Source organism: Staurois parvus, unplaced genomic scaffold (assembly GCF_062004578.1).
Source record: "Staurois parvus isolate SC_StPar_1 unplaced genomic scaffold, SC_StPar_1.0 ptg000021l, whole genome shotgun sequence".
NCBI lineage: Eukaryota > Metazoa > Chordata > Amphibia > Anura > Ranidae > Staurois > Staurois parvus.
The window spans coordinates 1,383,879-1,397,613 of record NW_028317817.1 but is presented as its reverse complement, the minus strand read 5'-3'; the positions used below and the strand labels follow the sequence as shown (position 1 = coordinate 1,397,613).

Genomic DNA, 13,735 nt, shown 5'->3' with positions numbered 1-13,735 from the left:
AATATATATTCTGTGTATCCAAGAAAGAATCCAGGCCTTGTTTAAAGCAATCCACTGAGCTGGCTAGAACCAACTCTTGAGGGAGTCTATTCCACATTTTCACAGCTCTTACTGTGAGGAAACCTTTCCGTATTTGGGGATTAAATATATTTTCCTCCAGATGTAAAGAGTGCCCCCTTGTCCTCTGTGTTGACTTCAGGGTGAATAGATCTACACCGAGTTCACTATATGAACCACTGATGTATTTATACATGTTGATCATATACCCCCTTAACTGCTTAAGGACTGCCCTATAGCAGATATACTGCTACAGGGCAGAACCTGTGCGCAGGATCTCACACACTCACACCTCATTCTGCATTTATGGGTAGGGGGCGCACGAACCGCGCGTTCTACCTGCGCCACCATTCTTGGACGCGGGTGTCAATCACCAGGTCCCGTTCGGTGATTACCCGCGATCACTAACAGGGAGGAGTGCTGCTTTGTTTACCAACAGTCCTCCTCCCTGTCAGTTTTGGCACACTGCTCTGGATGGCTGAGCACAGCCATCCAGAGCAGTGTGCTTACAGTGAAGAACACCCCCCTAGTAAAATACTCCCATCACACAGTTAACCCTTTGATTGCCCCTCCTGTTAACCCACTCCTGCCCAGTGCCATTCGTACAGTGTCCGTGCTTTTTTTTTTTTTTCTTAGCAGTGATCACTGTATTGGTGTCACTGGGCATGTCAGTGACACCAAGTCAGTTTCCCCCAGTGTCAAAATGCCCGCCGCAGTCCCGCTATAAGTTGCTGATTGCCGCCATTATTAGAATAATAAAAAAAAAATTCCAGTATCTATACTGCCATTTGTAAACGCTATAACTTTCACATAAACCAAATTAATTTACACATACTGAGATTTTTTTTAGCAAAGACATGAAGCAGAATACATTTTGGCCTAAATTTATGATGAAATTTTAATTTTAAATTTTTTTTACTGGACATGTTTAATAGCAAAAAGGCCAAAATATTGTTTATTTCTTAAAATTGTCGGACTTTTTTTTAAAGCGGAAAAAAACAAACAAAAAAACGCACAGGAGAATAAATACCACCGAAAAAAAGGTCAATTTGTGGGGAAAAAAAGGAGGTAAATTTCATTTGGGTGCAGCGTTGCATGACCATGTAATTGTCAATTAAAGTAACGCAACGTAGCGCCGTAACGCAAACCGCTTCTTTAACCGCTTCCTGACCGCCCTATTGCAGAAATACTGCTACAGGGCAGCATGGGTGCGCACACGCACACACACACACACACACTATTGTCCCGGAACCACCAAGAATTCGCACACAGGCCCGTAGAGCCCCTAGTATCCTTCCGAATGTGCTTGCAAATCCTGATTGCCAGCCCACAATTGGCACAAAAAGCTCACGATTGGCAGCCCACATTGGCATCGTGATTGACATTGGATCTACTGCGGGGGACATTCTTGTTGTTTTTCTTTTTAATAAAGGACTTGTCAAAGATCGTGTCTTGTCTTTTTTCACACTACACTTTTTGTTTTTTTGTGAATGAGTAGCAGTACCAAGCACCCCATACTCATTCACATGGGGGAGGGGGGCGGGATCTGGGAACCAGATTCCGATAAGCCCCTTGCCCGCAGACCCCACAACCACCAGCCAGGGATGTGGGGAAGAGGCCCTTGTCCCCATCAACATGGGGACAAGGTGCTTTGGGGGGGGGGGGGGGATAGCAACGCCCCAATGTTGAGGGCATGTGGCCTGGCATGGTTCAGGGAGGAGGGCTCACTCATCCCCCCCATTTCCTCACCTGCTGGGCTGCATGCTCGTGTAGTGATGTGATAATTTCTTTGCCCATTTTCCAGTGTATACTTCTGTTATGCAGGGTTTGTTTTGCCCTTTTCCAATATAGCTGCTATGCTCTCTGAACACTGAGGATGAGGTCATCAGAGAGAGCACTTGTGGAACAGAGAGGAGTGTGGATTTCCTGGAGAGAGAGCTCAGGACTAAGTGTTGCAGCCTCCCCTCACTGAGGCATGCAAAAATAGACTGTTAATGCGTTCATTTTCCTGTTTGGAATATACTTTATGTTGGATGGTTCACTGAATGTTATTTCTTCAATACATAGACTTTCAAATACAATGCTGTGTGGATTACGGTCTATGTGGGTGATACATTTTTCATTTGGGATTCCACTTGTTATCCACAATCCCCAATTGAGCTTGTTAGAGATCTTGTTCTGATCACACAGATTATAAAGACTCTGCTCGCAAATACTATACAGGTGGCGCCATCATACCCCAGTAGCCGCAAAGAGTGTAAAAACAGCGCTACACATGGATAAGGGTATGGTATGGATTTTGGGGGGGACCCGCACGCCATTTTATTTTTACATTTTGGCTTGGGAGTTCCCCTCAAAATCCATATCAGACCCGAAAAGCTTGGTATGGATGGGAGGGGAGACCCCACGCAGTGTTTTTAATTTATTATGGTGCTAGTTTGTAAATGTAATTACCGCTTTTTTTTTCCTTCACTATAGCTCAGAAATTCAGCTGTCACTTTCCCCCCAGCTAAAAGAAAGTTTTCTTTTCGTTTATTTCCCCAAGTTAAAAGAAACAATGTTTCCTTTTAGTTTTTTTAAAAGAAACAGTTTCCTGTAACTCCGGGGAAAGTGACAGCTAATCTTATGAGCTATAGTGAAGAAAAAAAAAAAAAAAATCCGGCAATTGCATTTAAAAATCAGCACCAACATACACTTCGTATTGTGAAAAAAATTTGTAAAAAATTCATAAACTGAGGCATTATTTTCAATGGATTTTCATTTGTAAACCGAAAATTACGTTAACCAAGGCATTCGTAAACCGAGGTACCACTGTAATATATAAATTATAATAGCACCTGCGTGCACAGCAACTCCCCAAGAAAGCTGCTCATATGCAGGGGCAGCCTAAACCCACACAGAAGCACAGGACACAGAAGGGGGAAAATGCTGTCAAATTTAAATTAGTGACAGCAGCTGCTTAAACTCCCACTGCAGCACCCCATAGTTAACCCCTGAGGCACAAAAGAAGGTAGCACCCTGACAAACAACAGCATTTTGACATTCCAGCAGCTTAACTGGATATTAGGGAAAGCCCTATCCAGATCCACCTTCCAAGTAGGCACACCCCATATGAGGTCCTTCAGGATCAGGGTTGCACCAGCGGATGGACCACAGCCTAAAACCTATTACACTGCAGCAAATGCATCACATTGCACTCCATGGCCATGCAGGATCCAGTATACAGGCCAGCCCCGGATCTTTTCTCTGGTAGGGTTCAGGTGCAGTCTCCCAAGGTTCACCTGAGGAGACAACTGATCCAGAAAACTGCTGAATGGAAGCTGTAGTGGCTATGAGCAGCTAGAAATTTGAAAATTGGTACAAAAAGTAGTGCAGAAACAAAAAGAAAAGATTTGCTTCTCTCAGAGCAGAGAGAGAGATGGGTTTATGCTAGAGCTGTCCAAACCCAATCACCAAGCTAGCTAAAAATCTAACTAAACACAGGACCTTAGCCTTAGACAGTGGTCTAAGAGTAGGGTCCCATTTCCTTTATTGTATAGATTAAGAAATCAATTTGTAACAAGGAGAATAAAAATTTTGTGGCTTTCATTAGCATGTCTAGAACTGTCTTTATAACATAGGTTGTAGAAAATTGAATTGGTAATATTTATTCCACCAGTTCGGATGCAATTACTTAACAAGAATCACCATAAAGTTTGCATTTGTCCCATACCTGAAACATTCTGGCCCTGCCCAATCAAGTAGGAGTTTACTGAAGTATACTCTGGAGAACAAACATCAATTGGTGAATCACTTCTGTAAAACAAATTCAAACCTCAAATCAAAACAAAATATTTGATAACGTGCACTCAAAGAAAATACATGCTTAACGCCTTCTGGGCCACATCTTTTTTCTTTTAAACGTTCTTCCAGATCAAGGCCATGTGCCAAGACTTTAACAAACACCCTCCTCTTTGAAAGCAAGCAGGCAACACATCAGGGTCACACTGATGATCAGAAACCAATCAAATTGGATCTGGATCATGTGACCACCATGTCAGTATTGACATTGTGATTACATGCAGGCTGTAGGCTCCAGTAACAAAAAAGATAGCCTTTAGGCTGCAGTATACATCTGTAGTGCCATCTTTTAGTAGTGTATTTGTGAGAATCTGCTGCACTACTTAAAAAAAAAAAAAAAAGTTTTAAAAATCGCATTCTTGCATATGTGTCAGCCTATAATATTAAAGTGGTTGTAGTGGCTCAAGGTTTATTACCTTCATGCATTCTATGCATGAAGGTAAAAAAACAAACTGTTGTGCGCAGCAGCGCCCCCAGCCCTTCAATACTTACCTGAGCCCCATCTCGATCCAGCGATGTGCACGACAGCCTCGGCTGTCTTGGGTCTGTGCCTCCTCATTGGCTGAGAAAGCAAGCGGAGCCATCCCACTGCTGTCAATCACAGCCAGCAAGCCAGCCATCCAATGAGGAGAGGGGGCGGGGCTCCGTGAGGGCTCCATGTGTGAATGGACGCAAGAAGCGACGGCTCAGGAAACGCCTGTGCAGGTGCCCCCATAGCAAGCTGCTTGCTATGGGGGCACCCAACAGTACAGAGGAGCCAGGTGCGCCGGCGGGGGACCCGAGAAGAGGAAAATCCAGGCTGTGCGGTGCAAAACCACCGCACGCAGTAGGCAAGTATAACATGGTTGGTATTTAAAAAAAAAAAATAAACATTTAGTATCGATTTAACAGACTTTTTAAAAAAAAATTTAAATTAAAGCAGCATCCATTGCGGATGACTTTACAGAGGGGCAGCAGCAATAACTAGGTCTTGCAAGGCCTTATGAGACTTGCAGTTCCTCAACAAATGGAGGGCCATAGTTTAGAGACCCCTGGAGGCTTAGCGAATTACAGCACAAAGCCCTGTGTTTACTAACACAGGGCTCTGTACAGAGAGCAGTTATGTGGTGTTTTCTCCCTACAAAGCAGGGAGAAAATTTCCACATCAAATATTAAAAGCAACATACATTACACATTGTTAGGCACGCAGTTAACCCTTTGAGTGCCCCTAGATGTTAACCCCTTCCCAGCCAGTGTCATTAGTACAGTGACAGTGTATAGTATTAGCACTGATCTCTGTGTTAGTGTCACTATTAATACCAGTGTCAGTTAGTGTCTCATCTAGTCAGAATCAGCTAGCGCTAGAATGCCTGACACACTATCACAGTGCCAGTATAAGTCGCTGATTACTGCCATTACTATTACTAAAAAAATACAAATTCCAGTGTATATATACAGACACCTTCATTTGTAGATGCTATAACTTTTGCACAAACCAATTAATATACACTTTTTGGGACTTTTTTTTTTACCAAAAAGACATGCAGCAGAATACACTTTGGTCTAAATTTATGAAGGCATTTGATTACTGATGTATTTATTAGGTATGTTTCATAACAGAAAGAACAACATATGGGGGGGTTCTTTCAAAATTTTCGGTATTTTTTCATTTATATAATAAAAAATAAAAATACCCAGTGGTGATCAACTACCAAGAGAAAGCTCTAATTGTGTTAAAAAAAATTATATAAATTTAATTTGCGTACAGTGTTGCATGTCCGCAAAAAAAAAAAAAAAATGCCCCGGTCCTGAAGGGGATAAACCCCTCTGGAGTTTAAGGTTATGGTGGGCAAATAAGGCACAGTGTTATTTTCAAGTTTGCTGACACATTTAGAAGCTACTAAATTTGGTCAGGGAATCAAGGCATAAGTGACCTCTGGTCACAAAAAGGTTAAATGCTAATGCTGAATTGTCCAGCAACTTGCCAGAGACTTCCTTCCCATAGGTTCATGCCAAAGATCTGACTTTCTTGCACCTGAACTTGAAGGTTATTCGCTAAATCTATACTACAGAGAAACCACAGAGAGAGGAAGAACATAATTTTTCTCTGTATTGGTTATAGTAGTGGAAGGTAAAACTGGCAGTTCTAGTGGGGTATCTTCCTAAAATATAATAAATACCATGTGAGCGACTACACAAAACTGAATTAATCAAATTTTGGCGGCGTTAGCCTTTGTGTGCGACAAAGCTAAAATGATAATTATAAAATAAGTAACCAAAAAAGTATTAATACCTGTCATGCTCAGGAGATATTGTTTCCAGTGGAATGTCTCTCACTAACGGTTCCTCCTTTGGTACCAGATTAGCAGCACTGCTCTTCGCACTGCAAAACTTTGGAGATGTTATGTCTTCATTCAAACAGCTGAAAAGATCTGGATCATCTGGAATAACATCTAACACCAATACATCATCTTCAGGTGCCACGTCACTAGGGGCCTCAGTTTCGGAGTCATTCAGGGCCTCGGGGGATACGTCACTCGGGCCAACGGGTGCTGCGTCACTCGGGCCAACGGGTGCTGGGTCACTCGGGCCAACGGGTGCTGGGTCACTCGGGCCAACGGGTGCTGGGTCACTCGGGCCAACGGGTGCTGGGTCACTCGGGCCAACGGGTGCTGGGTCACTCGGGCCAACGGGTGCTGGGTCACTCGGGCCAACGGGTGCTGGGTCACTCGGGCCAACACGTGCTGCGTCACTCGGGCCAACACGTGCTGCGTCACTCGGGCCAACACGTGCTGCGTCACTCGGGCCAACACGTGCTGCGTCACTCGGGCCAACACGTGCTGCGTCACTCGGGCCAACACGTGCTGCGCCACTCGGGCCAACAGGTGCTGCGTCACTCGGGCCAACAGGTGCTGCGTCACTCGGGCCAACAGGTGCTGCGTCACTCGGGCCAACAGGTGCTTCGTCACTCGGGCCAACAGGTGCTGCGTCACTCGGGCCAACACGTGCTGCGCCACTCGGGCCAACACGTGCTGCGCCACTCGGGCCAACACGTGCTGCGCCACTCGGGCCAACACGTGCTGCGTCACTCGGGCCAACAGGTGCTGCGTCACTCGGGCCAACAGGTGCTGCGTCACTCGGGCCAACAGGTGCTGCGTCACTCGGGCCAACACGTGCGGCGTCACTCGGGCCAACACGTGCTGCGTCACTCGGGCCAACACGTGCTGCGTCACTCGGGCCAACACGTGCTGCGTCACTCGGGCCAACACGTGCTGCGTCACTCGGGCCAACACGTGCTGCGTCACTCGGGCCAACACGTGCTGCGTCACTCGGGCCAACACGTGCTGCGTCACTCGGGCCAACATGTGCTGCTTCCCTTATTGCATCATATGGGTTGTCATTCAATGCACGTTTATTTCCTGGTGATTGCTCAAGTTCTAAATAAGAGTCACTTGCATCTGCATACTGCAAAGCATAATCTTTACAGAGAAATACTTCACCAAAATTTGAAGTACTTCCATTGGATGCACCATTTTCAAAGTGAAAGGAAGCATCAGTAACAGATAGGTGAAGTGTACCAACACTTTGGTCCTCTATATCAAACATGCTTTCTGAAATAATGTCATTCGAAACAGGAGAGGAGAGTGGGGAAGAATGGGTTTCACTGGGTAAAACTTTGCTAAAATAGTCCAGAATTAAAGGGCTACAGGATGACATTGCACTGTTTTCTTTAACATTTAACAAAGAACCACAGTTAAAATTCGTCTCCTTCTCAACTCCATATGTTAAAGGAAATCTGAAAACCGGTGGCTTTATTTTTACAATTTCGGTTCTTTTTGGAACAGTACACATTTTAGATGGCGTGGCCAAAATGGGATGATATTCATCCTCCTTTTTAAGAACACTGTTTTTATGTTCATTTAAAAAGGGCTCAGAAATACTTTCATTTGCTACTCTGCTGTCTAAAGGAACATTACTTATCTCACTGCATGAGCTGCTCATAAATTCTTCCAAATCAGGAACTGAAGGGTAAAACTCAAGCGGTGGCAAGTCATCTAACAGCAAATCCAATTTTCTCTTTTTGCATAGAGTTTCATTGTCACTTTCTGTCCTCCAATTCAGAGACTGATCATCTGCATCAGTCTCTGTATTTTTATTGTCAACAGGTCTCATACGTGAAAAAGTCCAAATGCTGGTTCGAGCACAAGAACATTTCCATATAGTTTTTCCTGTAAAGGGTTCAACGCGTTGGCATGAAATATTTTTGGCCATGACTTCAGGTAGTTGGGAACAAGGTGTTAAACAAGGAGACATACTTGTAAGAGGGGAATGCACGCCTGAAAAAGACTCATCGCTGTATTCTTCTTCTGACACAAGAGAGGACAAAGTTCGCCAACCACCCCAAGAACTGGAAAGGTTATGATTTTGAAATGTGTTCTGTTCATCCATGAAGTCTAAATTTACCAACATAACAGCATTATTGTTTAAATCTTCCTTCAAAGTACTATCACAAAAATCATTTCCTGTATGTTGCACATTACATTGGTGGTCTTTATCTTTCTCTACTGAATCAGCACCTGAATAGTGTAAGGCCACTTTTCTTGGCCTCTTTTCAAAGTCAATTTTCCGCCTAACCAACCTTTTCCTTTGATTTTGTCTTTTCTGATGAGATGTGATTTCCAAACCTAAGTTTTTTAATGCAGAAACCCTTGTGCTCCGTGTTGCTGCAATGTCACCTATAGAGACTAATTGCTCCAAGCTTGGTTCATTAACAGATATACCACTTTTAGGCTCTGATACCTTTTTGGCTGAGGTCTGTCTTCTGGGGAAACTGTCACATTTGATCAACTTTACTGCTGGATTTGGTAAACCTGGAGAATGGCAAGCCTTTGAAGAACATGTGTTTTGGCCATTTGGATTTTTTTGTTTCTCAGTAACGATTTGCTTTTTCTTCAGTGTTGAAATAGGAGCACATACTGACATCCTGAATTGTGTATGTACTGTAGTCCGTACAGTGTTTACTATTTCTTTGACTGTTGCACATGGATATGTACAGATGCTTCCTTTTCCTAAAAAAAAAAAAAAAAATTAATATACAGATAAGCTTCAAGAGAACATTTTTCTAAATTCGGTATTGGACAGCATAACTATAATTACAGTATTACATTACATACTAGGCCAATTGGTTAATGATACACAATTTACAGAAACGAACACCTCCCAATATCTGAATACTTACAGCAATTACAAAAAATAAAATGTATTATGTCCCTGAGACAAATGCCTATGTTCAAATCAACACCTGCAGCTCACTTGTACTTTTTTTGCAAAATAATGGCACTGGATGTAGCAAGTCAGTCACCTCCAGCCAGCTGACACCCAGAGCACAAGTATTTACAATGAAAACAATAGAAAAGTCTAAGGCCCCTTTCACTCGGGCATTGTTTTTCCATTTATCATCCATCCATTGACGAAAACCGGACATCAATGCATTTCAATGGAAAAATGGATGTAAATGGATGATCAAAGCACAGAGCAATCTCTTGGAATGAGGCACCTGTGGTCAAACCAGTCAAAGAAGGATTTCCAGAAACAATTGGATTTTCATGAAAGTGTCTTTTCTTGCTGTCAGCAAGGTAGAAATAACATATTCAGCAACCCCTCTATCTTTTAAGACCTGGGCTTCAACGGAGAATCCAGTTAAAGCTAGACTGAGAAGTAGGAAAGAAAAGGGTCATCTGCTAGGGGTGTGAGTATGCCTATGTACCAGGTTTTTCTGGGCCAGTGCAGTGCAATAAGAATCACCATTTTCCTCTCTTGCTCCATCTTTTCGAGTAGATGAGGTAGAATTCTCATTGGAGGGAAGGCACAGGTTAACCTGAACTGAGGCAAGGGATTTAACAAGGCATTCAAGGCCAGCACTGGAGAATCCTTGGCCCTAGCTACATAGAGGTTGTTTGTTGTTGAATATGAAGGATTAGTATATCTACATCCTGAGTCCCCCATTTCTGACAGACCAGACTAAAGATGACTGGATGAAGGGCCTATTCTCCTTGATCCAATAGTCCGCTTTCCAGTTGTCCAGTCCTGAGATGTTGACTGCAGACATTGCCGGACAGTGAGCTTTCAGCTATGAGATTATCTGGCTTGCCTCCTCCAAGGTTGACAACTTCTGGTACAACCACCCCTTGGTGGTTGATATACGCCAAGGCCATTTCATTGTCTGACTACACCCTAACTAGATGTCCCCACAGGAGGGTCCAGTGTTGCAGAGCTGTCCAAACGGAGCACCAAGAAGTTGATGGGGAGCTTGGCTTCCATAGGTGAATGTCCTTCCTGGACCATGAGGGATTAGAACACTCCCCAGCCTGAAAGACTTGGCATCTCTTGTTATAGGGGAGGAAAGACTTCCCAATTGTTAAAGATGGGCTGGAGATCTATCACGTTTAGGGAATTGCTTGCTTGAATGGAGAGGAACATGCTTGTTCCAGATTGTTGTGTTGGATAGATCTTGAATGTAAATTGGCAAATGGTAAAGCACGGAAAGGAGGCTACCACGCGGACAAAAACTCTCAAGGAGAATCTCATTGTGATAGCTCTCTGAGGGCTGAGACATAAAAAAAATATGCTTTTATGGAAGGAAAATCTTTGCTTGGGATTTGCCCAGGACCAAACTAGAGTATTCCGGGCAAAGAGAAGGTTGGAAAGCAATTTTTTTTAAATTGAGAAATGAAGTCCTGCTAGATCAGTTAAGGCTGGCCCCTTTTGAAGATAAAGCTATGCAAAACATTAAAATTAAGTGCTTATGCGGTTTAAAATCCAGTAATACACTGGATCACCCTTCTTTGCACATGCTCAGTTGCTCTCTGTTTTAGGTACTGTGATGAATTTGTAAAGGCCGATCTGCTGACATCCTAAAGATTTTAATACTTCAGCAAAATGGCAGCCTACAGCAAGAAGAAACAGGAAAAATGCTGGAGGCAGTTTACATCACACACTAATTTTTGTAGCATAATTATTAATGCGGAATGTATGTTCCTTGCTAAAGAACATTATTTTATATCAAGCTGTTATGGGTAAAGTTCCATTTTAACTAAAAACATGAAGCACCTGAATTGTCCTGTGGATGTTTGCCGACAGCTGGGCAGGAGAGGAGTCCTTCAGGAGAAAGCTGTCTAGATAAACCTGTGACCTGGACACCTACAGATCTGAGAAGGGCAAGAAGAAGTGCTAGGACCTTTGTGAATACTCTGGGAGCAGAGGATAGGCCAAAAGGCAGTGAGACAAAAAGTGGAAGTAACACTTTCCCTCCTGTGATATCTTTTATGAATTGGTCAAGTATTTCCCCAGACGTCTTCTTTACTTACGTGTGAGTCTTCTGTATTCGGCTTCAGCTGTCCAGGCTTTAAGCTACAAAATTCTATGCATTTGAATGGAGATTAGGGCCAATCTGGAAATCTGCCCCATATGTTCTAAGGCATTATCAGAGAAAAAAGCAGAAGGCAATTGTTGTAATTGCTCTGCTAAAGCATGATCCTACAGATCAGTGTCAGGTTGCCCTAGTCTAATTAGCTGCAGTTTGACATAGTGGAAGTGCTGCAAGAGCTGGTTGCAGGGCTGGGTCTGCCAAAGTAAAGAGCATAAACAGAGATGCACAATTTATATCACCCACCACCTGATGTAGCCGTGCTGCGGGCAAGCAGCAGGGTTTGTCAGATGGAAGCATTCGGGTAGCAGACTTCACACACACCTGTAAAGTTCCCCCTGGGACTGGCATAGCAGGTGCCGCCACGTAGAGGGGAGGGAGTAGAGAGGACACTTATTCTCTCCTTCCCATCTAGCTTCTGACCCAGAAGCGGCATGTATGATATCACTTCCAGGTCCCCGTTGTCAGTGATCTGCACTGCAATACATACAGTAGAGCACAGAGGAGACATGCAGGGTCTTTTAGATGCTGCATGTCTTAATAGAGAGAACCTGTCACCAAAAAACCATCACATCGGGGACTCTTTGTTCCCAATTTACTTGGTGCAACCTCGGCTTTTATATTTGTTCCAAAAAAATTAGGTAATTTATTGCATTTTTGTGCTTCATAAAATTAGTGTGTTTTTTACTTAAATGTTGCATTTCCTAGATCTTTGCTGTAATATTGTGCGACATAAGAACTACCACTACTTTATTCTTTAGGGTGTCTACTTTCAGAATATATATTGTTTTCGGAGTTTTATGTAATCTTCAGGCCTAAAATGATTTTTTAAACCTGTGTGCAAAAACATCTCTAGCAGCAAAAGGGTTAAAGGATAAGATCGCCTTCGGGAACATGTTACATGTTTCACTCGTTTTTAGGGTGGAACATGTGACATGTTCCCGCTCCTGCAGTAAGTTGGCAATCTAAGCCCTCTTCGTGACAGAAGTGGGGAGAAGTTCCCCGTACCAGCTGTCATTTTCTGAAAAAAGCGTGTCCGTGTGTGGTTCCACCCACACTGCCGCGTCATTAATTCACATCCTGTGAGTGAATCAACTACATGTACCGACATCCTTTTTGGATGTCGGCTTGCAGTTCTCAATGAGCTACCATGGCGCTGTCAAGCGCTGAAGCAGTTCATGGATTCTGTCAATGTGAAACTGCCTGCCCATACAATGTATGAGCAGACAGATTACATTAAACAGTCTGCTGGAGTCCTGCATTGCATCAGTTATCCACTGATCCCTGGTGCAATGCTTTCCAGGCTACTTAACAACAAAAAAATTAAACGCACATTTCTTTACCTGCAAAAAAACTTTGCATTTCATTTTTTTTCTTGTAAAGGTGAACTTATCCTTTAACGGAGCGCACACCGGACCTTCAGGATAACCTGAAGGAAAAAAGTTCTCTCTCTAATTGGGGCCGGCACCTCATTTACTTGCTCAGCAGATGCACTTCTGTTGAGCGTTGAGAGCCCTACACTCCCCTTTCCTGTCGAGCACCCAATCGGTGCTCGTCACACTGCAAGGTCTCTCCCCTCTTTGCTGGTCCGCAGGGGTGGTGCTGAAGACAGGCAGGGAGGTGAGATAAAAAGCACAACGTTAAAAAAAGTTACTAAGAAGCCCCTATCGTTTTTTAAAAACCCTAGACATTCTTTAAAGCACCTAAGATTTAAATACAGTTTTAATTAAAACATTTTTTTCTTTTTCAGAACAAATAGATTGTCATGAGGGACAAATAGATTCGGACCTCGATCTAGTCCCTCGGACAAGTTTTCTAAACAAAAATTCCACATCCCTGCTTTTTTTTTATGTTAAGAGAATTACCCCCCTTCCTGACCAGGCCATTTTTAGCTGTGCTATTTCAACTGGTTATTGCGCGGTCATGCAATGCTGTACCCAAATGAAATTTATGTCCTTTTTTTCCCACACAAATAGGGGTGATATTTGATCACCTCTGTGGTTTTTATTTTTTGCGCTATAAACAAAAAAAAGACCGAAACTTTTGAGAAAAAAAAAAACCCACAACATTTTTCACTTTTAGTTATGAAAAATATCCAATAAACTCAAAGTTAGTCATAAATGTAGGCTAAAATGTATTCTGCTACATGTATTTGGTAAAAAAACAAATCTCAGTACATGTATACTAATTGGTTTGTGTGAAAGTTATAGTGTCTACAAACTATTGTATATATACACTGGAATTTACGTAGCGTTTACTTTGACTGCCTAGCAAATTTCTTGAGGTGGTAAAATGTCAGGGCAGTACAACCCCCCCCCCCCAAATGACCCCTTTTTGGAAAGTAGATACCCCAAGGATTTTGCAGAGAGGCATGTGGAGTCCATGGAACATTTTATTTTTTTGCCACAAATCTTTTGAATATGACAATTATTT

At 43.0% G+C, this 13,735-nt stretch overlaps 1 protein-coding gene across 1 annotated transcript in view; it reads right to left on the bottom strand.

Moving 5' to 3' along the window:
* The window catches only part of TOPAZ1 (testis and ovary specific TOPAZ 1), a 184,693-nt gene extending 176,096 nt beyond the window's left edge, over positions 1 to 8,597 (bottom strand). The window contains exons 1-2 of the mRNA XM_089691165.1: positions 7,329 to 8,597; positions 6,414 to 7,252 (exon numbers count right to left, since the gene is read on the bottom strand). Of these exons, the coding sequence (XP_089547291.1) occupies positions 6,414 to 7,252; positions 7,329 to 8,346 (1,857 nt within the window). The 5' untranslated portion in view covers positions 8,347 to 8,597. The remainder of the gene's footprint in view (positions 1 to 6,413; positions 7,253 to 7,328) is intronic.
* Between the last annotated feature and the right edge of the window lie 5,138 nt (positions 8,598 to 13,735).